Here is a 24522-nt window from a genome sequence, read left to right as displayed (position 1 = left end):
GTAACCATTATGATGAGAAACTATAAAATAAACACCTAGTACAAACACTTTTTCCTCATACCAAGGTGGATGAAAATAAATGCAAACTGTACAAACAAAGCACCCATTGCCTTAGACTGTTTTTTTATATCAGGTGGCTCTGCATCTTTCTCATAATCATTCACCTTGGAACTTTCCCCATCAGCTTGGTCACTGTAGCTCAGCTGTTCTTTATCATCATCTTCATCAACAACATTACAGCACCCTTGGAGAACTGTGACTCCAGTCTGTGTAAAACATCAATAATTTGAGCACTGTACAATAAAATGTACTTTAAAATATGTTCTTTGAAATAAGGAGAAAAAACAAACATTTTTCACATTTGGCTCAATTCAATTCTAAAACATTTTCAGTATTACAGCACACATTTTTCTCCAGATAAAACAAAATCAACATAGCATTTCAAACAGTAAATAAACTAGCAAAATTGTTAACATACATGTTTCACATGCCAACTACCTTAGTACATATATTCGACAGCTAAATATACAAAAATGCAGTGCCCTTAAGTAAAATAATATGTACTGTATATTAGCCCTATGGTTCTAACCTTGCTATTGCTCTGTATGCTGCTGTTTTCCCTGGGTGTTGTATTCATTAGGAACAGCATAGCTAAATATCTTTCTTACCACATTACAGCAAAACTACTAACTGTGTGCTTTTCATGTTACCACCACAAATTCTCAACACTTTTATATCTTAGGCCATGTCCACACGTAGCCGAGTATTTTTCAAAAAGGGGATACGACCTACATTTTAAAAATCTTTGTACACATGAAAACACAAAATGCACTGTTAAGTGCTATTAGGAGCATCCCTAATCAACTGGGGGCTAATCAGAAGCCTAGACAAAATGTCATTACCGGTTGCGCTTATTAGAAGTCCAATGGGACTCGTCCAAAACCATACTCGCTGTCTGCGAAGTCTGTGTCATCAGAATATTGTATATAGCAGCAGTGAGCTTCGTAGTGCATTTAGGCACCTGTTTGTTAACATAATGTGTAAGTAACTGTGCGGTTATGTACACGCATGTAAAAAGTCCAATAGGCAACGTAAAATGGCAACTTGTTTTAATGTCCATTATGGCACAAAATATCCTCATGAGCAAAGCTGATGTCAAATCAAGGGGACTAGCACACAGAGAATTATATCATCGGCACACAAGGTGACGTTACAACAAGCCAACATCTCCGTTTCCCTTGTCCACACAACACCACTTTTCCAAAATGCCTTGTTTTTAATGACCAAAACTGCGTTTGCATGTGGACGAAAGGACATCTTCTAAAATAAATAACCCGGATAATGACATCCACAATGAGCTGCGTGAAAAGCTATACAACCGCAGGTAGCTACGGGAACCAGGCCTTGAGCCCTTGGCGTTGCCTGATGCCAGTGGCCAGAGGAGGGGACATCCCTTCCGTCCATCATTTTATCCAACGTCTGCTCGCTAGAAAATAAACTGGATTACATACAACTACAGCAGACTACACAGCGTGAGTTTAGAGACTGCTACTGCTGTGTCTTTGTTTTTACAGAGACATGATTCGCGACAGAGTACCGGACGCGGCCATTCAGCTGTATGGGCTAGCCTCGTTTTACGATGACAGAAATGCAGCTCTGTGCAGTATGACTTAGGGTGGTGGCTTGTGTGTTTACATCAACACGAAATGGTGCAAAAAAAAAGTGCTAGTTTCTAGTTGCTGCTCATCGCTGGTGGAGTTTGTGACTGTTAGATGTAGACCTTTTTATTTACCGCAGGAATTCACCAACATTTTTTTTTTATTTCAAAGACAAATGCTATTATTTGTACAGAGACTGTATTTTTACATTTTTAAACCCTCCCCAACCAACCCCGAACATACTGCCTAATATTAATGATGACATTGATTAAAATATAACAAAGATGGATATACAATAGTTAAATAACAATGGGGAAAAAAATAAATATATATATATATATATATATATATATATATATATATATATATATTATAATAATTAAAAATAAATAAATAAATAAATAAATAAATATATTAAAAAAAAAAATAATAATAATTAAAAAAAAATATATATATATATAAATAATTACAAATGGAAAAAGTTAAAATAAAATAAATAAATGAATAGACACATGAATAGATAACTTTAACTGGATACCATAATCAGGAATATTACAATGTCAAGGAAGTACCTTTATGGCAGTAAAATATGATAATAAGGGTTGCCAGACATAAGAGAATTTATGGGAACCTCTGATTGAATATTTAATCTTTTCTAGATGTAGGTATAACATCAGATCCCGAAGCCATTGTGATACTTTAGGTGGATTTGTAGATTTCCAATGTAATAAAATTTGTCTGCGAGCCAATAAGGATGCAAAGGCAATGATATTTAGTTGTCTTTTAGTCAAATTTGATTTATCACCTGGAACACCAAATATTGCAAATTCTGCACATGGCTTTAGTGGTGCTTCACACACTTTGGAAAGTGTATCAAATATAGTTGACCAGTAAGCAGTAAGTGTGGGGCATGCCCAAAACATGTGAGTCAAGTCTACTTCACCTGTGTGACACCTAATACAGGTCTTGTCAAAAGCAGGATTAAAGGAGGCAATCCGTGTTCTGCTTAAGTGCATACGGTGCAATACCTTAAACTGTATTAAACTCAGTCGGGCACAAGTAGTACTACCGTTCACTCTATAGAGGGCATTCCTCCAAAATTCCTCTGAGAATTGCATACTGAGCTCGCTCACCCACCTACTTCTGATCTTGTCTGTTCTTGCATTTTTTAAAGACATTAGAATTGTATATATTCTTGAAACAAGACCTTGTAGATGGGAGGGTACCTCTAACAGAGAGTCCACAAGAGACTTTGAAGGAATGTTTGGAAAAGATGAGCTTTGGGCAATAACGAAATTACGTATCTGAAAATAACGGAAAAGGTCAACTGAATTAAGAGTAAATTTGGAACGCAAATCATTAAAACTTGCAAAAATACCATCAATATAAAGATCACTAAACCGAGAAATTTCCTTATCTTGCCACTGTCCAAGAGCAGAGTCTAGTTTTGCTGGGAGGAAAGCATGATTATTGCATATTGGACTCTGAAACAAAAGTGCTTGTCTTAACTTCAAATGCTGACGTAGTTGAGTCCATATTTTAAAAGTGAAATGAACAATTGGATTTGATGTATATTTAACTATTTTAATAGGTAAGCTACATTAGGGATGCACCGAAATTTCGGCCACCGAAAATTTTCGGCCGAAATAGCATTATCGGTTTCGGCCGAAACGTAAGAAAGCGCCGAAAATAAAAGCCGAAATTGTCGCCACGCCTCTCCCATCCTCCTGTCTCGTTCGCGCTGTCATTACGCATCAAACACGGAGTATGTCGGCGGTTTGGAAGCACTTCAAAGTTTCAGATGAGGACAGCAAAGTTGCAATATGCAACATTTATTAATTTTTTAATTCATTAATTTGTAGTTTTTTTAATACAAACAAAAAGAAAATATTTTAAACATGTTTTTTAATGAAGCCATTTTCGGTTTCTGTATCGGTTTTTCGGCCAAGTGCATCCAAAAATTTCGGTTTCGTTTTCGGCCCAGAATTTTCATATCGGTGCATCCCTAAGCTACATGTTACAAGAGCTTGTAAAGAGGTAGCTGCGCAAGATTTAGATTCTGTTTCAAGCCAATCAATGCCCCCTGATGAGTGCATCCAGTAAATTATCTTTTGGACATTGGCTGCCCAATAATAGTATAAGAAGTAAGGAAGAGCTAAACCTCCGTCAATTCTATTTTTCTGAAGAAACTCTTTACTAATTCTTGGGATTTTCCCATCCCAGATAAAATTGGAAATATGTTTATCCAATGTATTGAAAAAAGCTTTAGATAGAAAGATAGGGAGGCACTGAAATAAATATAAGAATCTTGGAAGAACTGTCATCTTAACACAGTTCACTCTACCAACCAAAGATAAGTGGAGAGGCCTCCACTTTTGAAGATCAGATTTGAGTTTAGTTAATAGAGAAGTGAAGTTATTTTCATATAGTCCTTTAAAATTCTAAGTGATATTAATGCCTAGATATTTAAACTTAGATCTTGCCATGCAGAAGGGAAGCATGGAGTCAGGCATATGTCTGGCGAGTGAGTTAACAGGCATACATTCACTTTTGAAGATATTCAGCTTATAGCCAGAAAAGGTCCCAAAATTGTGCAAAACTTTGATAATGTCATCGATGCATGATAAAGGATCTGAAATGTAAAGAAGCAGGTCATCAGCATATAATGAGAGCTTATGTTCAACATCCCACCTAACTATGCCATGGAAAGAGGATATAGATTTTAATGCTAGCGATAATGGCTCAATTGCAATTGTAAACAAAAGGGGACTTAAAGGGCACCCTTGCCGAGTGCCCCTTGACAAAGGAAAATTTTTTGATCTCCATTTATTCGTAACTACTGAAGCAACTGGAGAAGTATAAAGCAGACGAACCCACTTTAGAAATTCGGGGCCGAAGCCAAACCTATCCATAGCAAAAAAAAAGGTAATCCCACTCCACCCGATCAAATGCCTTTTCGGCATCTAATGATGCTACAATTTCAGGGGTGTTTTGGGATGAGGGAGTGTAAAGAACATTTAAAAGGCGACGGATGTTAGAAAATATGTGCCGACCTTTTATAAAACCAGTCTGGTTAACTGAGATGATATTAACTAAAGGAGACTCCAATCGAATTGCCAATAATTTAGCTAAAATTTTGATATCTGCGTTGAACAGAGAAATTGGTCGATATGAGCTGCATTTTGTTGGATCTTTTTGGGGCTTCAGTAAAAGAGTAATCAGTGCTTCACTAAGGGACTTTGGCAAAGTTCCTTGAGATAAAGAATGTTCAAACATACTAAGAAGGAGTGGGGATAATTTAATTAAAAACTTCTTATAGAATTCAATCGGGAAGCCATCGGGCCTCGGAGTCTTGCCACTCTGCAGAGCTGATATGGCCTCAGATATTTCTTGCAACTGAAGAGGATGATTCAAGTCTTTTTTATGATCCAAAGAGATAGTGGGAACATTTATTTTGTCAAAGAACTCTACCAGTTTAGATCGATCCTTAGATGTTTCTGAAATATAAAGGTTAGAATAAAAGTTCATAAAAATATTATTAATTGTGAGGGGATCAATTGTTAAGTTCCCTGCATCACTCTCAATTTCGGAGATATGTTGTGCTGATGACCTGGACTTAAGCTGATGGGCTAAGAATCGGCTAGCCTTATCACCATGTTCATAAAAAAAAACCTCGTGACCGAAAAATAAGCCGTTCTGCTTGATTTGATGAAATTAAATTATACTGAGTCTGAAGATCAATCCTTTCCTTATAGAGTTCTGGTGTAGGGGAGGTAGAGTATTGACTATCGATTTTGGATATTGCATCAATTAAATGATGCCTTTTCCTTTCCCTCTTTCCATTAATAAAAGCAGTATATGATATAATGTCTCCTCTAAGTACCACTTTTAGAGTCTCCCAAAGGAGAGAAGGGGAGACATGCTTCGTTGAATTAAATTCTAAAAAATTGTCAATTGAGGAAGACATGTTTGCAAAATGATTCATCAGATAACAGCGATGAATTTAATTGCCATGTATAACTTGTAAAATTAGATGGAACGGAGAGATCTAGTAATAAGGGAGCATGATCAGACTCTACGATAGCAGAATATTCCACTTCCTTTACTGAGGGAAGGAGACTTTTGTCTATAAAAAATAATCAATTCTAGAATAACAGTGATGTACATGAGAAAAATAAGAAAAGGCCTTACTGTGAGGGTTAAAGAATCGCCAGGGGTCTACGCAGCCTGTCTGGCTCAAAAATGCTGAAATATCGCATGCCATTTTAGAAGGAACTTGTGGTTTTGGATTTGAGCGATCCAAATTTGGGTTCATTACACAGTTTAAGTCACCGCCTAAAATCAGATAATATGAATTAAAGCTGGGTAAAGACGCAATTAGTTTTCTTATAAAAAATTTATCATCCCAATTGGGGCCATAAATGTTCACCAGCAAGACCTGGGTTTGAAACAGCCTACCTGTCACCATAATATAGCAACCCTGAGGATCAGCAATAACATTAGAAGCAGAAAACTGAATTTTTTTATGTATTAATATTGCCGTTCCTCTTGCCTTTGCATTAAATTTAGAATGGTAAATGTGCCCAACCCATGGTTTCTTCAATCTAAGATGGTCTGAATTAAGTAAATGTGTCTCTTGAAGGAAGATTATATCGGAATTAAGACGTTTAAGATGAGAGAAAAATTTGGACCTTTTTATAGGACCATTAAGACCTTTAACATTCCATGATGTAAACCTAACAAATGACTTTCCTGTCATTCCTCTGCTTGATACATCAGACATAGTACAGCATAGAAGGATATACACTGCACCTGTGGCATAGATAAACCTGGTATCCAGCTAAGTTTCTCAATATCTCTGGCAATGAAAACAGCCCAAAAACAAATTGAGTATCCAGAAAAAATAAAAGTAATAAAAATAAAAGTAAAAAAAAAGTCACTAAAAAAAAAAATAGTCACTGAGACAGTAAACCACGCCATTAACATTACAACACCCTTTCCTATGTTTACCTCCCCAAATGAGGTAAGCTGCAGGACTCCACTAACCCTGTTGCACTCTAACCCATACTGCATTCAGACAGGCATTCAGCAAAACAGAATAGAATAATACCAATAAGAATAATAAAACTGAAATCTGGAGGGTTAATTATGGTTCATCTTCCAGTGCTTTATTACAGTACCTTTCCAAGGACGTAAGTCGTCATGACGACTAGTCCATCCGCTGGTATTTTGACAGCACCCTCTCAAACAAAAATGTAAACCGTCGCGGTAGAAGAAAAAAGAAAATACAAAATTAGAACAGATCTTGTAATGGATGTGTGTACACCTTTAAATTTGTCGTTCAGAAACAATTTGAGTTTACCGGGAATTACTTCCTCCAGCAGCGGTCACGTTGATCCGACGTTCAAAGAAGGCTTCGGCTTCGGGTGCTAACTCGAAGGTGAAGGTCTCCCCATCGTGAGTTCTTGAAGGTAGCGCGCTTCTTGGAGAGTGCTGCACTTAGGTCAGGGTAGAATCTGAGAGTTTTCCCTCGATACTGCAGTTCGTGTTGCCTGGCCCAGCGCAGAGCTCGTTCCTTCTCCTGGTATGGATGAAAACAAACGATAATGGGTCTTGGAGGTTGACCTTCCCTGGGTTTAGTCGCCAATGCACGATGCGCTCTTTCCAGCTCTGGCGGTTTCTCAAACACCTGAACCCCCATGACGTCTTTCAGCAGATCCGAAGTAAACTTGACCATGTCCGTTCCAATTTCGGGAACATTTATGATCCGGAGGTTCGCCCAACGTGAACGATTTTCGAGGTCGTCCAGACGGTCTAACAGTGCTTCCGTTGTTTCCACGGTTGCGTGACGTTTACCAAACGCATCCACAGTCTCCTGAAACGATTCTATGGAAAGCTGTATTGGTGCAAGGGAAGCCTTGATTAGCACACTCATATCTTCTTTAAGATGTTCGCGTTGTTTTTCCAGCTCCGTAGTCAGCATATTTAAAGAGAATTCCTCATTAGCCACTGAAGCAGCCGTCCCCATTTTAGCTAGCTTGCTACTTATCGAAGTTCTCTTTAGGTCTTGATCAGCTGTTTTCGTTTTATAGTTAGGCATTTTTAACGCCAAACCTGTATCGCCGTTCACTACTGCTTGCATGGTCTGTTATCAGTAACAATTACTATTGTTTAAGTTGTCGGGATACTCACACGCACGCGTCCGCTCTCTACCCCCCCCCCACCCCCCCCAATGGACTGTTCATTGTCGCTGAACATTTCTACCATAAAATTCTCAAGTCAGTGCTCCGTAAATTTCATCAGTATGTGTGGACTTTGCAATGAGAGGGGAAAACGGAAAACACGCAGGATATTGTTTACACAAACATCCCTGGCGCATATCGAGCAGGCCCTGCCCCCATCTCAGCTACTCAGACCACATCTCTGTTATGCTAATTCCAGCATACAGACCACTCATCAGGCATTCAAAACTGGTTCTAAAGCAGGGAAAAAACCTGGTCAGCAAGAGCCATCTCTGTTCTTCAGGACTGTTTTGAGAACACTGACTGGAACATGTTTAGAGAGGCTGCAACTTACGACTTAGCGACTTTACCAACTTGGAGGAGTACACGTCATCACTGACCAGCTTCTATGCTCGGTTTGATATGCAGAACATCATGGCGGCGAGAAAGACCATCTCTTCTCCGAACAACCAGGTGATGTGTCCCATCGCATCTGATGTGGCTCGCAGATGCTCTCACCGACATCTTTAACATCTCTCTGAGCAGCGCCGTTGTTTCCACCTGCTTCAAGTCCACCACAATTGTCCCCGTGCCGAAGAACTCTTCTGTGTCCTGTCTCAATGACTACCATCCTGTTGCACTCACACCCATCATCATGAAGTGCTTTGAGCAGTTTGTCATGAGACACATAAAGACCCTGCTGGCCCCCACACTGAACCCACTGCAGTTTGCATATCAACCTTTTATCAGCCTTTACCACACTCCATCTGGCCCTCACACACTTGGACAATAAGGACACCTACGTTTAAATGCTGTACATCTATTTCAGCTCAGCATTCAACACTATCTAGCCTGTTGGGCCTGAACACCTCTCTCTGTAACTGAATCCTGGACTTTCTGACCGGAAGGTCTCAGTCAGTATGGATCAGGAACTGCACCTCCAGAACCACCACACTGAGTACTTGGGCTGCCCAGGCCTGTGTGCTCAGTCCCCTGCTGTTCACACTGCTGATTTATGACTGTGCAGTGACAAACAGTTCGAATCACATCATCAATTTTGCTGAAGACACAACCGTGGTGGGTCTCATCAGCAAGAATGACTAGTCAACGTACAGAGAGGAAGTGCAGAGGCTAACTGACCAGTGTAAAGACAACAACTTGTCTCTAAATGTCGATAAGACAAAGGAGATGGTTGTTGACTTTAGGAGGACAGGGAGCGACCATTTCCCGCTAAGCATCAACGGCTTCTCTGTGGAAATCGTTGACAAACATCCTGAGAAAAACCTCATCTGATCCCTCAGCACCAGCTCTCTGCACAAGAAAGCCAAACAGCGTCTTTTCTTCCTGAGAAGGCTGAGGAAGGCCCACCTTCCACCTTTGATCCTTACCACCTTCTATAGAGGAACTATTGAGAGCATCCTGAGCAGTTGCATCACTGTCTGGTTTGTAAATTGTGCCATCTCGGACAACAAGACCCTAAAGCGGATAATGAGTGTAAGGGCCATATTTCATTCTTGTAATTTGTTGTTGTGTTTATATTATTTCAGTCTATTAGTTAAGCATTAAGTACGGCTGGGCAAGTCGTGAATAGCTGGCACTCGGTGACAGCCAATGAAATTGAAGCACGTGGTGTGGCGTTGCTCAACTAATAGCATAAAATCGCCCAGACCCTGGTTCGAATCCCGCTCTGGGTGAAAATGTAATAAATGTGAATTCTTTGTTTTACACTTTTTGCTTATGATTATCATTAAATTATAGTGAGGTGAGTGCTAGTGTGTTTCATAGCTTAAGAAAAAAAAATCTCAATTGTAAACATGCATTTAGTACTGAAGCATAACTTGATAATGTAATGGCATGGTTATATCCAAAACTTGGTTTGTGGCTGTTAAATAAAAAGACTGACTTCACTTATTCAGCCGAAACACTTTTAATTGAAATTGCAATTAATTTATTTTACTTCTCACTATACATTATTTACTTTTCTTAATAAAGCATGCAGAAATTATCATACTGTATTTTAAACACTCTTGGCAACAATAACAAAAACGATTAAGAACAAGAAGAAGAAAAAAATACACACTTGAGAAACCACTGTCAGTCTCCCCCTTTCCCACATTATCATTTCTGTCTTTTCCCATCTTTGTCTTTTCATCTCATTGAATGTATAGTCCTGAAATTCTCTCCATTTCATCTCCTTCTCCATGCCCAGATCCTTCCTTCTCCATAATTCTACAGATCCTTGTACAAAGAAAATACCTTTCAGTAATCTACTTTCCTGCCATTCCAGTGTAGCCCGTGTGTACAAGTCGGCTGTTTGGGATGAGAAGGAAAGATTTAATTGAAGATTTAGTTTGGGAAAACGACTTGTGGTCCCAGCGCAGGAGGACTTTTGGTTAGACAGCTCTTTCATTTCCCGATGCCTGTACCTTTTCTGGCAGTCGATGTCGTTGGCGGCGTAGCAGAAGCAGGAGCAGAAGCAGGAGCTGAAAGAAACATGGAAAAATTAAAATGAAATAAAGACTACATAGGCATGCACATTTCATAATAGGCATACTGATCAGTTATTAATTTAAAATACATGGATTCAAACTTGTTTGTGCATTTTACCTGTTACAAAGAAAAAATATTTTGTTTAATTAAGCATCACAGACAAGCATAGTTTTCATAATATATGGCGATAAATGCTCAGTGGAGAACAAGGATTATAAAGATTAAATATCAGCACTGGTACTTTTACTGTGTGTACTATCTAATTCTAATTGTCTAGGTTTCCTTCTACACAAATTAAACAAACACACATTATCCGTAATGCTGGCAAAGGCCTGACACTGGCATGAAAATCCCTCAGATACATAGGAGCTATCACAAAAACTATACATTTTTCACAAAACAGTTTAACTCACTGTGCACAAACAGTACAAACAGTAATGGTTTCCATCCAAAGGATAATTCTGTGAAGACCATGGTACTACTGAAGTTCAGTGGGTATTTAATATGATACTGGCTGTGCTTTACCACACCAGCATTGTGTACAAACATATCGACTGTGGTACTGTATGAACAAAAATACCATATTAGGTACCTGCTGAACTGAAGTATGTACCATGAAATTCACCCAAAGTGGATAAATATATTATAGTTTACAACAATAACATTTCTTATGGAATAAACACATTAGAGTTAGATGTATCAGAATGAAATTTAGCGGGGTTTTTTTTTATTAACTGTAGCGTTTTTGTCTCGTTGCTACTTCATCTAAATGACCTTTAACTAAATTAATGAATGATGTGTTCAATGTGTTTAGACGTGACCACGAGCGGTCAGTGAATGATGAAGGTTAACTCACACGATAAACTCTGCAAAAACTAAAAGATTACAGCGATGGCGGCGAGAAATGTATAGGAAGAGCTAAGAAAAGGTCTGTTCATCTGTTAGTGTCTTGTTCAAGTTAAAATTAATAATAATAAGAAAACAAACTTACCGATCAGCGGGGTCTTTGTGTCGCGCCGTCCGTCTGTCTCACTCAGGTTTTCGGCTCGACCAATCAGCGCGCGGAACGACGCCGGCGGGCCACACAGCGCCACCGGCGGCCGAAAGTATAATTGCATCCGTAGTGGTTTAGCACTACCATTGAAAATGAATGGGAAACGGTTTAGGGCTTTTTCCAAGGCGGCTGGACCAATCAGCGCGCGACTCCGGTTCCCGGCTCGACCAATCAGCGCGCGGAACGGGCGCCGACGGGCCACAAAAAGGGCCTGGACTAAACACACACACACACACATTATTATATAGATATTACCTCAACTACCTCAAATCATTGAGACTGGACTAATAATTCAACACACACGCAAACACAAACTATTGTACACACAAACCTGTAAATGCTCCTTTGCACAATACTCATCAGTTGCTAAATTGAACTATTTTTATCTTTGCTTACAAGGACTGGTTACTGTTTCTTCTCCCACTACCTCAACCCATTTCCTCATTACAACAAAATATTAAAATGTCATGTTGCATTGTCACTTTTGTCACTCTTATTTGCACATTTGCATGTGCACTTTGTTGTCTTTTTTGTAAAAAAAAAAAAAAAAAAAGTAGATAGTTCTCTGTTAGCTTAAAATGTCAATCTGTCTTGTTCCAGCTAGTCAGCTATTTAGGTCTCTAAGTTAGCTAGTTAGTTTTTTGTTCATTTATGTTGTTAGTTTATGTTGTCATGTCAATGTGTCTTGTCTTAGCTAGCCAGCTAATAAGGTTTCTTAGTTAGCTATTTAGTTCTGTTAATTTATGTTGTTAATTGATGTTGTACTGTATGTAGCACATATTGGTCCTGGAGGAATGTTGTTTTGTTTCACAGCATACTGAACCGTACATGGTCAAATTGACAATAAAAACCTACTTGACTTTATATGAGCTCCTCATGTGATGGCATCATTGAGAGAGCCTACTGCACAAAGCTAAAGCTAATTTCCAATTTATAACCTTGCCATTATCTACTAAACCAATCTTTGGCCCACCAATAGGCCAACAGTGGGCCCACAGACAAAATGGTCCCAACGTATGCACTGCCATTTGCCCTACTTTGGCCCGTCATCGGAGCCAAATGGTTACCGTAATTTTGCTAACCTTGGGCTATCTGCTATCTGGGCAGCTGTATTGAAAAGCCCGTAGGAATCTCTGCCCATGAGAATCCTACCTGCTGCACTAAGACGGCCAACCTTTACCAAAATGCACACGTGACTAGCATATGAATGGGCCGATATCCAGCCCTAGGGACTTCAAAGGGGAGCACTCTATACTGTCTCCTCACAAAGGCGAGTGGACTGAACACTTCTGATTCACCAGTCAGTGCTCACTTCACATAGGCGTTCGGACCAAATACTGCCTATTTAGAATCAGTAAGATCTTTATTGACAAGTATGTTTGCACATGCAAGGAATTTGTTTTAGCGGCAGAAGCTTCCGGAGACGACACAAACAACATTAAAAAAAAATATTAAAAAAAGTTAACAACATATGGAGTAGGATTTGTGTTTTTAACAAATAGGTCAAATAAATATCAGTGCTATTGCACAGTATTGCACCTATTACTTATCTTAATATTGCACATATTTTTATTCACAATTAGGAGAACATTTAACTGTTCATGAGGTAGATTGCCTGAGGGAAAATAAATGTTCTTGTGCCTGACTGTCTTGTTTTTGACGCTCTAAGCCCTTTACTTCACGGGAGTGACGGGCATGCGCCCAAAATATTTTAGCCATCGTTCATTTTGAAGTCACCATACATAGGCAGCCCCCTTCTGCAAGTGTGTGAAGGGGCGGGGCAGCTATATTGGGCACAGCTGCTGCAGGATGAGTAAATGAATCTCGTGCTCATGCCGCGAGATATAAAACTGAGGCAAGGAGTAACAAAGGCCAGTGTTTGACAACCGCATGGGAGAGAGCGGCCGTAGGACTTTAGCATCCATAGCATATTTATCTGCGACGAGAGCCAACCTTCATGATCTCAGGGGTGTGAGAAAAACCAAAGAAAAAAGTGCACGAAAGATAAAAAAATACAAAAAAGAAAACTCAGATCAGTAATAAATCAAAGTTACGGCTTACGCACAAGAGGTTGAACAAACTGATCTGCTCCCTTAACTAGCCAACCAAGTGCCAGTGTGCAGAATAAATTTAGTTCGTAAAAAAAAAAAAAACACTTACACACTATGATTAAATATGTTAAATTATAGGATAATCTTTTAATTTATCCACATTCAGTTGGCCGCCCAGAGTGGTTGGTCAACCACAACATTAACCTACTTGTTGCTAGGATTTAATAGTAATTATCTTTTTTGTGTTTGTTCATAATTGTTCCTAAAATAATATATGTAGCTGTAATAAAAGTTTGTCCCATTATGCTCTTATGCAACATTTCCAGGAAAATTTAGGTATTTTTCTTTTACAATAACAACAGGACATAAGACGGCAATGCTGAAGCAGGGTGCAGTTAAATCTTTACTGAGAGTGAAATACATGTTAGTGTTTTGGATCATTTAATTGACCTGCTCAGAAAATCGATTCAACCTGTGAATCACATATTTCATCATATTTGTCTGTACAGTATGTAATGTTATAATAAACATATTGTTACGTTTCCCCTCAAAGGAAAAACTAATATTAAAAGTATTTACAATGCTGCTGGCTACTACTTTAATAATACCTGGATGCCTTTGAGTGATGTAGACATCCGGCAGTTTAATGACGCATCAGCCATAACACAGTGCCTTAAAGGGAAGATTGTGTATATGTTTGGCGATTCCACCATGCGTCAATGGTTTGAGTACCTCACTGCCATGGTTCCTGGTAAGAGCATGTTTTTTTCTTTGTCTTATGTCCATTTCTTTTGCATTACTCTCGTTTTTTATGTTTATCCAAATACTTCCATGATAGTCACATTCTCTTCTCTGCAGGCTTGAAACAGTTAAATCTTTACAGCCTTCAGCAGGTGGGACCACTCATGGCTGTGGACAGCAATAACAACATTCTGGTGCACTACCGTTGTCATGGGCCCCCAATCCGCTTCAACACAGTGTTTTCTTCTGAACTGCACTACATAGCAAATGAGCTAGACAGGCTCAAGGGTGGGCCTCACATGGTGGTTCTCATAAGTGTGTGGTCTCACTTTAGCACTTTCTCTGATGAAATATATATACGGCGCCTGCGGCATATCCGCAGGGCCGTAGTGCGGCTGCTGAACCGTAGACCAGATACACTGGTGGTGATCCGCACTGCCAACCTGCAAAAGATTGACCCAAAGATTAGCCTGTATAATAGTGACTGGTTCTCTCTGCAAAAGGATGCTTTGTTACGTGCCATGTTCAAAGGACTCCATGTGCAGCTGCTAGATGCCTGGGAGATGACTCTTGCCCACCATCTCCCCCATGATTTACACCCACCTCGTGCCATTATCAGACATATGATGGACATGGTCCTTTCACGTATCTGTCCAGTTAAAAAAATATAAAAATGTATAAAAATATTTTGTATTAGATGTCAGTAAATTAACATATTATTTGGAAAGTAAATTTCAACATTATACAGTTTAAGTTAAATTCAAGTGCTTAAAAATTGGTCCTGCTTTAAATAGGAGCATTCAGTCAGTTAAATGAGCACGTACTGTATTTTATTTAGCAGAAACTAAGATTTTGTACAAATATTTGCAACCTACAAAATGCAGATTAGGTAGGTGTTTTGCCTTTAGTCAACATTACTGTAATCATTAAAGTTAGCATAACAATAATAAAAAAAAATAAGAGACAAGTACAGTGGAACCTTGGATTACGAGTAATGCGGTTTACGAGTGTTCCGGAAGACGAGCAAAGATTTTTAATAAAATTTTGACTTAAAAAATGAGCGTTGTCGTGGTTTACGAGCTCTGAGTATCATGTATAATGCATGCGCTTCTTGTTTATTCATCTCCCCTGCTCGGTCTTAGTGCTCGTCTCTTACTGGTATAATCACAACTGTTTACTATAACACTGTGACTACGTGTGTGAAACATATTTTATTATGTGTTCAGAAGCGCGTGTGTACAGTGCGTGTACTGTTTCTTATAACACATGTGTGTGCGCGCGAGTAAGGCAAAAGAAATTCTTAATACAGAGGTTAAAAATCTATTTTCTTCCTCATCGCTGTGTGTGTGTGTGTGTGCGCGCGAGCGTAATTAGACACTGTGCCAGGGGATATTCCAGAAAGCAGGTTATGTGACATATAGGGCTGCAAGAACTAATCAATAAAATCGATAATTATCGATAATGAAATTTGTTGTCAACGAATGCCGTTATCGATTAATTGGGCTGCTCACGTCACTGAGGCGCGCGACCACAAGATGCACAAATACACACAGATACACAGCCGCTCGCGCAATGGAGCTTTCAGAAGCATCTGCAGGAAAAAGCATGCGCCTCGAGTCCTCCAAGGTATGGGAGTGATTTACATTAAACGCCTCTAAGAAGACGGTAACCTGCACGCTATGCAAGACCGAGCTTTCACGGCATGTCATGCACGAACACTTAAAAAGAAAACATGTTGGTGTTACGGATGGCGAAACGTCAGCAGGGTCAGTAAAAACTGTATCTTCTTATCGTCTAAAAGTTTAAGTGGTTTTAATTTAAACTATTTGCTAACTTCGGGACAGTCGCGCTAGATCTGTTCACGTGCTACTCGCTAGCATCACATTGCGCAATCACCTCATGAGCAATAGTGATTAGTTAAATGGCGGCTATTTTAGATTAGCTTAATTTAAACGGTGCGAATAACAGTAGAATATTACATTTAGTGATTGTTGTGGTTTTCAGCGAATGCAAATAACAGTATATTTGTGACTATTAGATTTTTGCATTTCTACAGTTTTTTTTATAGTGGTTTTACTTATGCATACATCATTTTATTATACAGAATTACATTATTTTAGCTGTTTATATCTTATCAACTGAATATATCAGTGTATTTTTTAAACTATATACACTCAAGAAAAATATAAACGCAACACCTTTGTTTCTGCTCCGATTTTTCATGAGATGGACTAAAATTCTAAAAGATCTAAAATTCATTCCAGTTACACAATATTACCATTTCTCTCAAACATTCCAGGGTGGCCTTTTATTGTGGGCAGTATAAGGTACACCTGTGCACTACTCATGATGTCAGATCAGCATCTTGATGTGGCACACCTGTGAGGTGGGATGGATTATCACAGCGAAGCACAAGTGCTCACTATCACACATTTAGACTGATTTGTAAACAATGTTTGAGAGAAATGGTAATATTGTGTATCTGGAATGAATTTTAGATTTTTAAGTCCATCTCATGAAAAATTGGAGCAGAAACAAAGGTGTTGCGTTTATATTTTTGTTGAGTGTATATATATATATATATATATATATATATATATATATATACACTGTATATACTGTATATATTATATACTACATTTCATTTAAGGTTTAAAATGTCAAAATTAAAGATTATTAAACTCTTTATGTGGTTTTTGCATTGTTAAAAGTTTATTTTTATACATAAATAATACCCTGATTTTTTTATTAAATAGTTATAAGCGAAATATCAAATTAAAGAAGCGGTTAGGTTTTATCCGATTAATCGATTAATCGAAAACATAATCGCCCAACTAATCGATTATCAAAATAATCGTTAGTTGCAGCCCTAGTGACTTACCCGGATAAGTTTGAGGATAAGTTAGTGGATAACCTCAACTTTCGGTTCCAAAAACGGAGGTAACTTTCTGGGTATGTATGTAACCATAGCAACTTACTCTCTGAAGATAACCTGCTCGCTAGCAGGTTATGTTCCAGGGTAAGTTTGTTTCAGAAGGTTATTCAGCACGGCGCACACTTTTGATGATGATCCCGTGGACGCGGAGGCACAAATTATACGAGTTTTTTTTCGCCGGGAGAGAGTTATAAGACCGCGTATTGATGTTTTTTCATTTTGCTAATGATTATTTGAAAGAGCGTTATTGGTGTTCAATGGAATCGTTAATTTTCTTAACACATCTCTTGAAACCGCATATTTATTATATTTATAACGGCATTTTTGTACAGTGGGCGATGCAGAGCATATGGGAAAGGCAACTGTATGTCTGACACTTAAACATTTCTTACACACGTGTGTACAGTTCCCTGGCCATAAACCTCTGCATGTTATTAAAGATGAATTCCACAGAGTGGCAGGTTTGTCCTTCATACTGTAGTAAAATCGATGACGCATGTTTAATATGTGGTCATACTATTTATATCTACTGTATACATGTATTCATCCTGCACACACACACACACACTTAATCCTTCCATATATGACTTTCTATTTTTCAGGGTTTCCAAATGTAATTTCTATTAAACATTTCTATTAAAGCTCCTTCAATAAATGAGGGAGACGATGTTAATAGGAAATTTATTCATAGTAGCAATGTACAGGTAACAACCTAATTTTGTGTGCTTAATTTTTTGCCTTGTTAAAATCATTAAACTCATTACTTTTTTAATATGTGAGGCAACTCACATCATTACTGATGATGATGCAAAATGGCCAGGATCTGTGCATGATGCCAGAATTCTCCACAAGTCATCATTATGCCAGACATTTCAGCAGGGTATGTTTTGCTGTATTCAATGATTTTTTTATTTATTTATTATTATTTTTATATATGTATATATATTAGTATTGTACACTTGGATCATTGCAGGACAGTACAATGGTTACTTGCTGGGGAACAGAGGACAACCTTGTCTGCCCTATTTAATGACCCCCTACCCTGAACCTGATCCTGGACCACAGACATGCTTTAACCTGGCTCACAGCCGAACACGGGTCAAGGTGGAGATGACCATAGGGATCCTCAAGTCTAGGTTTCAGTGTCTGCGTGGGCTCCGGGTCAGTCCAGAGAGGGCATGCAACATCATAGTGGCTTGTGTTGTGCTTCACAACATTGCCACTATAAGAGGAGAGAGCCACCTTCCTTGTATTGAAGAAGATGGCCCAGAGGAACCACTACAGATTTTTGCACACAACATGAAAGTGATAAAAGACAGGATTTGTCAAAATTACTTTTATTAAATTGTTTGCACTGGTCTGCTGCTCAGTTCATTTCTTTATTTCCTGAAAAACAATGAAAGTAAAATGAAATAAAATGTGTTTTTTTTAATGACAATGCTTTATATACACAACACTTTTAACATGCAACAGATTAATATGCGCAAAAGTTCTCTCCTTAAAGGTCCTACACATTATATTTTTCATTAAATTTTAATATGATCTTTAGGGTCCTAATGAAAAGTTTGTATTATACGTTAATTAAAAATTCAAAAGGATTGTGTAAAAAAAACACTACTTTTACCTGGTAAAAACTAGCTCTGTTCTCAGCAACCTGTTTCAGTACATGCTAATTTAAATGCTCATGACCTCTGCTGAGACCGCCCCCCTGAATTCAGCCACTGCCTCCTCAGTGGCTCAGATACCTAACCCTAGGTAGGTACCCTAGGTCACTAACCCTAGGTAGTGAATGACGACTGCTGTGTTCGCTATTACACCCAACAACTGTACACAACACTCGCTTAGGCAACATTTTGCTCCAGCGGCGAAAAAACAATGGCCGACAGCGTCTTCTCACTCGGGGCGGGTCTTTGCTAAAACACCAGTGTCAATCAACTTGTGTAGGAGCGTCCTCTGTTGGTTTGGCGTCACATCGACAGGCTTTTGCGATTGGCCTGATTTCAGAAGGGGGATGTTACTGTAATAAACGAAAAGAAAACCACTGGGCGGCTCTTTATCATCGTAGAGTGGTTGTGTACACACTCTCCTAACACACAGTTTAGTCCAAACAGCTTAAAATAGTGCATGTAGTGCTGTATGACCCCTTTAAGGTGACGCTCCAGTAATTCAATTTCTAGTGTTGCTTTTTTAATGTATAGCTTTTTCTCTTCCATTTAAGGTCCATCTCCATGTCACTTTTTCTTATTTGTTTTTGAGGATGGACCTTATACAGCTCCTTTGCTGGCAACTAGGAAGGAAACTAGGATTTATTATTAAAAATAATTAAATAAATAAAATTCTGTCAGACAATAAAATTAAAATATGGACAACTGCACACAAATTCTTACATTGATTAGATTGTGCATTGAGGTTAAAGGACCTTCATCCATGGGTAAATCCCCACACTGTAAAAAAAAAAAAGTTAAAATAATAAGGCAACCTATCACAAGCACTTTTATGAGTTAACTGAACAAACAGGGTCTGAAAACAAAGCAACTCAAAGTATTTTGTTAAAATCCTTAGTTCTCACAACATAAATATATTTGTTGACCTAACAAATAACAAAACAAAATATTTTTTGTTTGCTGAAGGCAATTACTACAGATTGATCTATTATGTGTTCATGATTATTTTTTATAATTAAAATTTAATAAACCACAAAACAAATTTCTCTCTCTTTTTTAATAGTTTGTCTGAACACATTAAAATACAGTCTACGATATGCCGTACATGTCTTCTGCATTAAGCATGTTTATAGAAAAATAGTACAGAAATGTTAATAATTGGAAAATTTGTAAATTATAAACTACCACTTTTTTCAACATGAATTGAAAGATGAGATCCAAAAAAAAGTTATATTTTGCCCAAAAACCCAGAACAAACATAAGTAAAAGCATCCGAAAACATGAAAAAAAGAAAATGAGTATATGACAAAATATACTAGATTCAAACACTGCATGATGAATTTTGTATTATTTCGACAGATCAACTTAAGAATACATTAACATTGCATCTGAATAAACCTCAAACCTTAGTAAAGTACAGTATGATTCATATATAACATGAACTATTTTACTGCATGTAACAGTGTATCAGAAAAGAAAATAGTTAGCTTGTACCAGATAAAAAAAAACAAAGATCAAAGATTCAGTATTTTTGGCTGCAAAGGCTTCAGGCCGATCCGGCATATCCTGAAGAACAATGGCCTCATTCAGGATTACACGGTTAATCACAGTGGCCAGTGAAGCAGGAGTGCCAACATCATCCTCAACTACAGTAAAGATTCCGATCTTTACACATCTGGTGCTGCGGTCCTCAGGGTCAACGTCCTAGAAGATTAAGTGATAGGAAGGGGCATTAATTGACATGTAAACATATTTACTTATTGTTATTAGGGCTTGAGCAATGGTGGTGCTTGCAGCTTTAATTATTATTTTTATAATGTGCAAACAAAATGAAAAAATTTAATACTAAGCTTGCTAACAAATTACAAATAAGTTTTGAAAAAGGCAACCTACCAGATACACCTTGAGCAAGAAAACCGAATTTTCATGCAGAACGAGTGACAGTCCCTCAAGAGCTGCTCTTTTTCGGTAAATGACAATATCACTGGCCTGAAAAAAAAAAAAAGTTTACAAAGGGTGCAGATGCTTTACCACCTTATAAATCTTATGGATTAAATGGATCTCAAATTGAAAGTAAAAAGGATAATTTGTGATTAAATGCACAATGCTTCCACAGTGGGAAACAATTATATAGTTTATAATTATTATACAATTATTCCTAAAATTCACCAGTTCAGTTGGATTCTCGCACAACACAGACGAAAGATATGCAAACTTGCTTTAATTACCCTATTCAAGTAAGTACTTCAGTATTTTAAATATATGTATTGTATTACATTGTGGCGTGGGCGGGGCGGGGCAGTGGCTGACGACCATCATGCATTGCGGGGGGCTTTGCAATGTGTTCACCATGTTGGGGAAGGGTGTTTGGGTATGTGGCTTCGGCCATGTTTGTATATGGTGTGTGTGAGACATGTTGAATGTGCTCTGGTTTTTGCTTAGGCTAAATTGGATGTGTTTATCGTGTGAATGTGCTGTTCATGCTTTTGTATGACTGCGTGTGTTAATAAAGTACTCCCAGCCATTGCATTGAGCAGCAAGTAAGCTCACTTGTTTCTACAACATTCTTCCCAGTGGTAAAACACTACAATATTAAAGAATCTTAAATAGTACCTCCTTATCCAAAAGTGTCTTTGTTTCTGGACTACTAATTTGCCATAAAAAATTAAACTGTTAAAATGTAATTTCCAGCTAGTGAGCTGTCTTGAGGTAAGTTAAGTTGGCCTGGCTAGCCAGTGCCACAATACAATTTATTGGCTGTTTAGTCGAGGTAACCAATTAACAAACGTCTCAAGTGACGCACATTGCCTGAATGTCACACGATGTTCTTGATTATCAAAACCGTTAAGAATATGCGCAATGTTTAAATGGTGCCAACAGGCATCCGAATAGACAGGACCTAAAGTTAACGTTATATTCCTTGTTTTGCAAATGCATATGACTAGCAAATGTCACGTTGAACTTATTGCAATATTTGTGTATTTTTTTTTCAATAAACAAATGGCTCGTTTGAATTTTCTCTTTAAACACAATCATTCAAAACTCTAAATTTGTTAAAAAGCTAACCCTGCGAAATCGTTAGCAAGCAGCTACATTCGAATAGATAGTCATTTTGGGGAACCAACATCCAATCTTACACATCAAATAATATAACATTAAGTTAGATGATAAAATAAATAAAAAATTAATACATAACTTACCTATGATTTGGCAGAAATGCTGGACTGCTTTGAACCGGCATGCTTTTTCAAATCAACACTACACTAGTAAAACAGATTAGGCATTTAGCTTGGTAGGACATCACATTTGAAATGGAAAAAAAATAAAAATAAAAATAAAGATATTCGATCATGAAACTGATTGCACTTACCTGTAACTTGGCAGCAACAAGTGAATTGTTGGCGCGATGCTGCCCTTTCAGTAACACTGGCAGTTGAAGTTTCAAACTACCATGCGCTCATGCGCATGCGCCAAACAAGAAACGCACGCTTTAACGCACAACTTACATTTTAATGTAAGTTCAACAAAACATTTTTAGTATTATACAGTTTTTAACATTGACACAACATATTTGTTGAATGAACAAAGTATTATTTCTGAACATTTCAAATAAAATCATCTTAGTTCAGTTTACTTTTTAAACTTTATTTAGAGAACTTTTTAGAAGTTGGCTTTTTTACAGTGCAGGTATATACTGTGAAAGCACAATGACAGTTTGTTACTCCAATGTAAAAAGGTTAGACGGGCTTCAGCCTTCTTTCTATTAGCTTCATGACAGAAAGAATATACTAAATCATGTTAAATAAATAGTTCAGTGATCGTGTAATCAAATATTACCTTTTTGCAGAACGTTTTTGTGTTTCATTTTCACTTGGCTTCTGGCTCCAGAAGGATTACACCTTATTAAATAAGAAACCATAAATTCCTAGTCAATATACATTGGTAGTTCAACCTAAAGAAATGAATGGCAGGAAAAGGATGCGGAAGGGATGTTAATTTTTTTTTTTTTTTTTTTGTATTATAATAAAAGGGGAGGCGATGTTAAAGTTTCAATTTAATACACTCACGCATTTACTCTGTTTTTTATTTATTGCCATGCCGGCTCTCTTTCTTTAGCCGATGCAGCCGTATTGCTTTTTATCATTATTATTGGCTTGAACTCCTCATATGCGTGCATTAAAACCTCTGTGAAATACGCCGCTCTCTTTTTTTCACTTTGATTTTCCATTTTGACTCGTGATATCGGTGATCTATTGAAAATGTCTTTATAAATTCACATTGCACGCGCATTAACTTTGGGTAACCAGTAGAGGGTTGATTAAACTTACTCTTATCAGGTGTTTTGGAACCGACATACTCGCGGTATGCGGGTTTGGGGTTAATCAACCCAGAGGTTAAGATTAACCAAATGGTAAGTTAACCAAGCTTTCTGGAATACCCCCCGGTTGTGTGTGTGTGTGTGTGTAAAACCCTCATTCAAACACATGCGCGCACAGAAATGAAGGCAAGAGACACACACTCTGCTCTCCGGAGAAACTCTGTCGCAAATCTTTTCAGAGGTAAAGTGCTGGGTCATTTGTTTGTTTGTTTTACTTTACAGCAGTGATTCTGTTAGTTTGCGCTCACAAAAGTGTTACACACAGTGTAGCGGGAGAGACGTTGATTTATGACCCCTGTTTACGGAAGTGTAGTCCAGTGAGGGAGATGCATTGTGGGTAATGCAGTCCGGTGTGTGTGAACGCGAATGTGAGATTTAAGTTAGGATATTGAGCCTGAGTTTTGAATTTTTTTTGTTGGATTTAAGTGCAGGATCCACAAGAAAGTTTGTAATATAACCTGACAATGCAGAAAATAAAAGAACAGAGGCATCGACCAGTTTGTCCATCTCATCATTACACGAGCATGAATTAACGAGCTGTTACGAGCAACATGAAAATAAAGCTGAGAAGCTTTAATAATTTAGATGAGAACAATAGTCTTTCCGTTAATGTGTGTGTGAGTGTGTTTAAACGAAAGAAGACAGTTTTAATGTGTAAGATGAGGGGGAGACAGGAGGGGCTGAAAGCGAGAGTCTCCACTTACTCTAGCCGCACACACACACGCACAGGGCCTGCATGCACAAAGGGAAACGCTTTTCTGCCGGGATTTATTTTTTACTTTTTTGAAAGGAAACGTGCAGGTTACTTTGTTTTATTTTTTACTTAATATTTTGTATTAATTATTTTTATGTATTTATATTTTTGGGTTGTAAAACGAATAATTTAAGAAAATTATGGAATAATTTCCATTATTTCTTATGGGAAAATTAAATTTGGTTTACGAATGTTTTGGAATACGAGCCCACTTTCAGAAAGAATTATACTCGTAATCCGAGGTTCCACTGTAATAACATTTGACAGGTTGCAAAAAAATCTTACAAAAGAACGTTTTGATTCTTATTTCTTGGACTCATCATGTGGTCCTGGAAAAGATGTTACTGTGTTTAAGAAGGTTTAAATTATTATAGGTGCACAAAATGCACAACCCTGTCTTTCTTGAAAAAAAAAATTATAATCCTACATCTAGGTAGCTAGGTACTAAGTTGTTTAAAAATATTAACAACACTATCCAAACATTAAATAGTCCAAATAGTGCAAACAATGGTTATTTTCATTGAGGGGTATTTAAAGAATATTTTAAACAGTATTTGCCCTATTTGTTTCTGATGG

General features: G+C 37.8%; 1 protein-coding gene and 2 long non-coding RNA genes across 3 annotated transcripts in view; 2 read left to right on the top strand and 1 right to left on the bottom strand.

Moving 5' to 3' along the window:
• Positions 1 to 14933, top strand: part of LOC128523784 (NXPE family member 3-like) — a 52884-nt gene extending 37951 nt beyond the window's left edge. The window contains exons 4-5 of the mRNA XM_053495914.1: positions 14028 to 14225; positions 14333 to 14933. Coding sequence (XP_053351889.1) covers positions 14028 to 14225; positions 14333 to 14886 — 752 coding nt within the window. The 3' untranslated portion in view covers positions 14887 to 14933. The remainder of the gene's footprint in view (positions 1 to 14027; positions 14226 to 14332) is intronic.
• Positions 14934 to 17783: 2850 nt separating this feature from the next.
• On the top strand, positions 17784 to 18509 carry LOC128523785 (uncharacterized). The gene is made up of 2 exons (XR_008360451.1): positions 17784 to 18030; positions 18124 to 18509. It is a non-coding gene; the product is annotated as an uncharacterized LOC128523785 (long non-coding RNA).
• A 1867-nt stretch (positions 18510 to 20376) lies between these two features.
• LOC128523786 (uncharacterized) lies at positions 20377 to 22123 on the bottom strand. Its single transcript, XR_008360452.1, has 3 exons — positions 22015 to 22123; positions 20708 to 20803; positions 20377 to 20518 (listed from the first exon to the last, which is right to left on the bottom strand). It is a non-coding gene; the product is annotated as an uncharacterized LOC128523786 (long non-coding RNA).
• Between the last annotated feature and the right edge of the window lie 2399 nt (positions 22124 to 24522).

Source organism: Clarias gariepinus, chromosome 5 (assembly GCF_024256425.1).
Source record: "Clarias gariepinus isolate MV-2021 ecotype Netherlands chromosome 5, CGAR_prim_01v2, whole genome shotgun sequence".
Classification (NCBI taxonomy): Eukaryota; Metazoa; Chordata; class Actinopteri; order Siluriformes; family Clariidae; genus Clarias; species Clarias gariepinus.
This window is presented reverse-complemented; position numbering and strand designations above follow the sequence as displayed.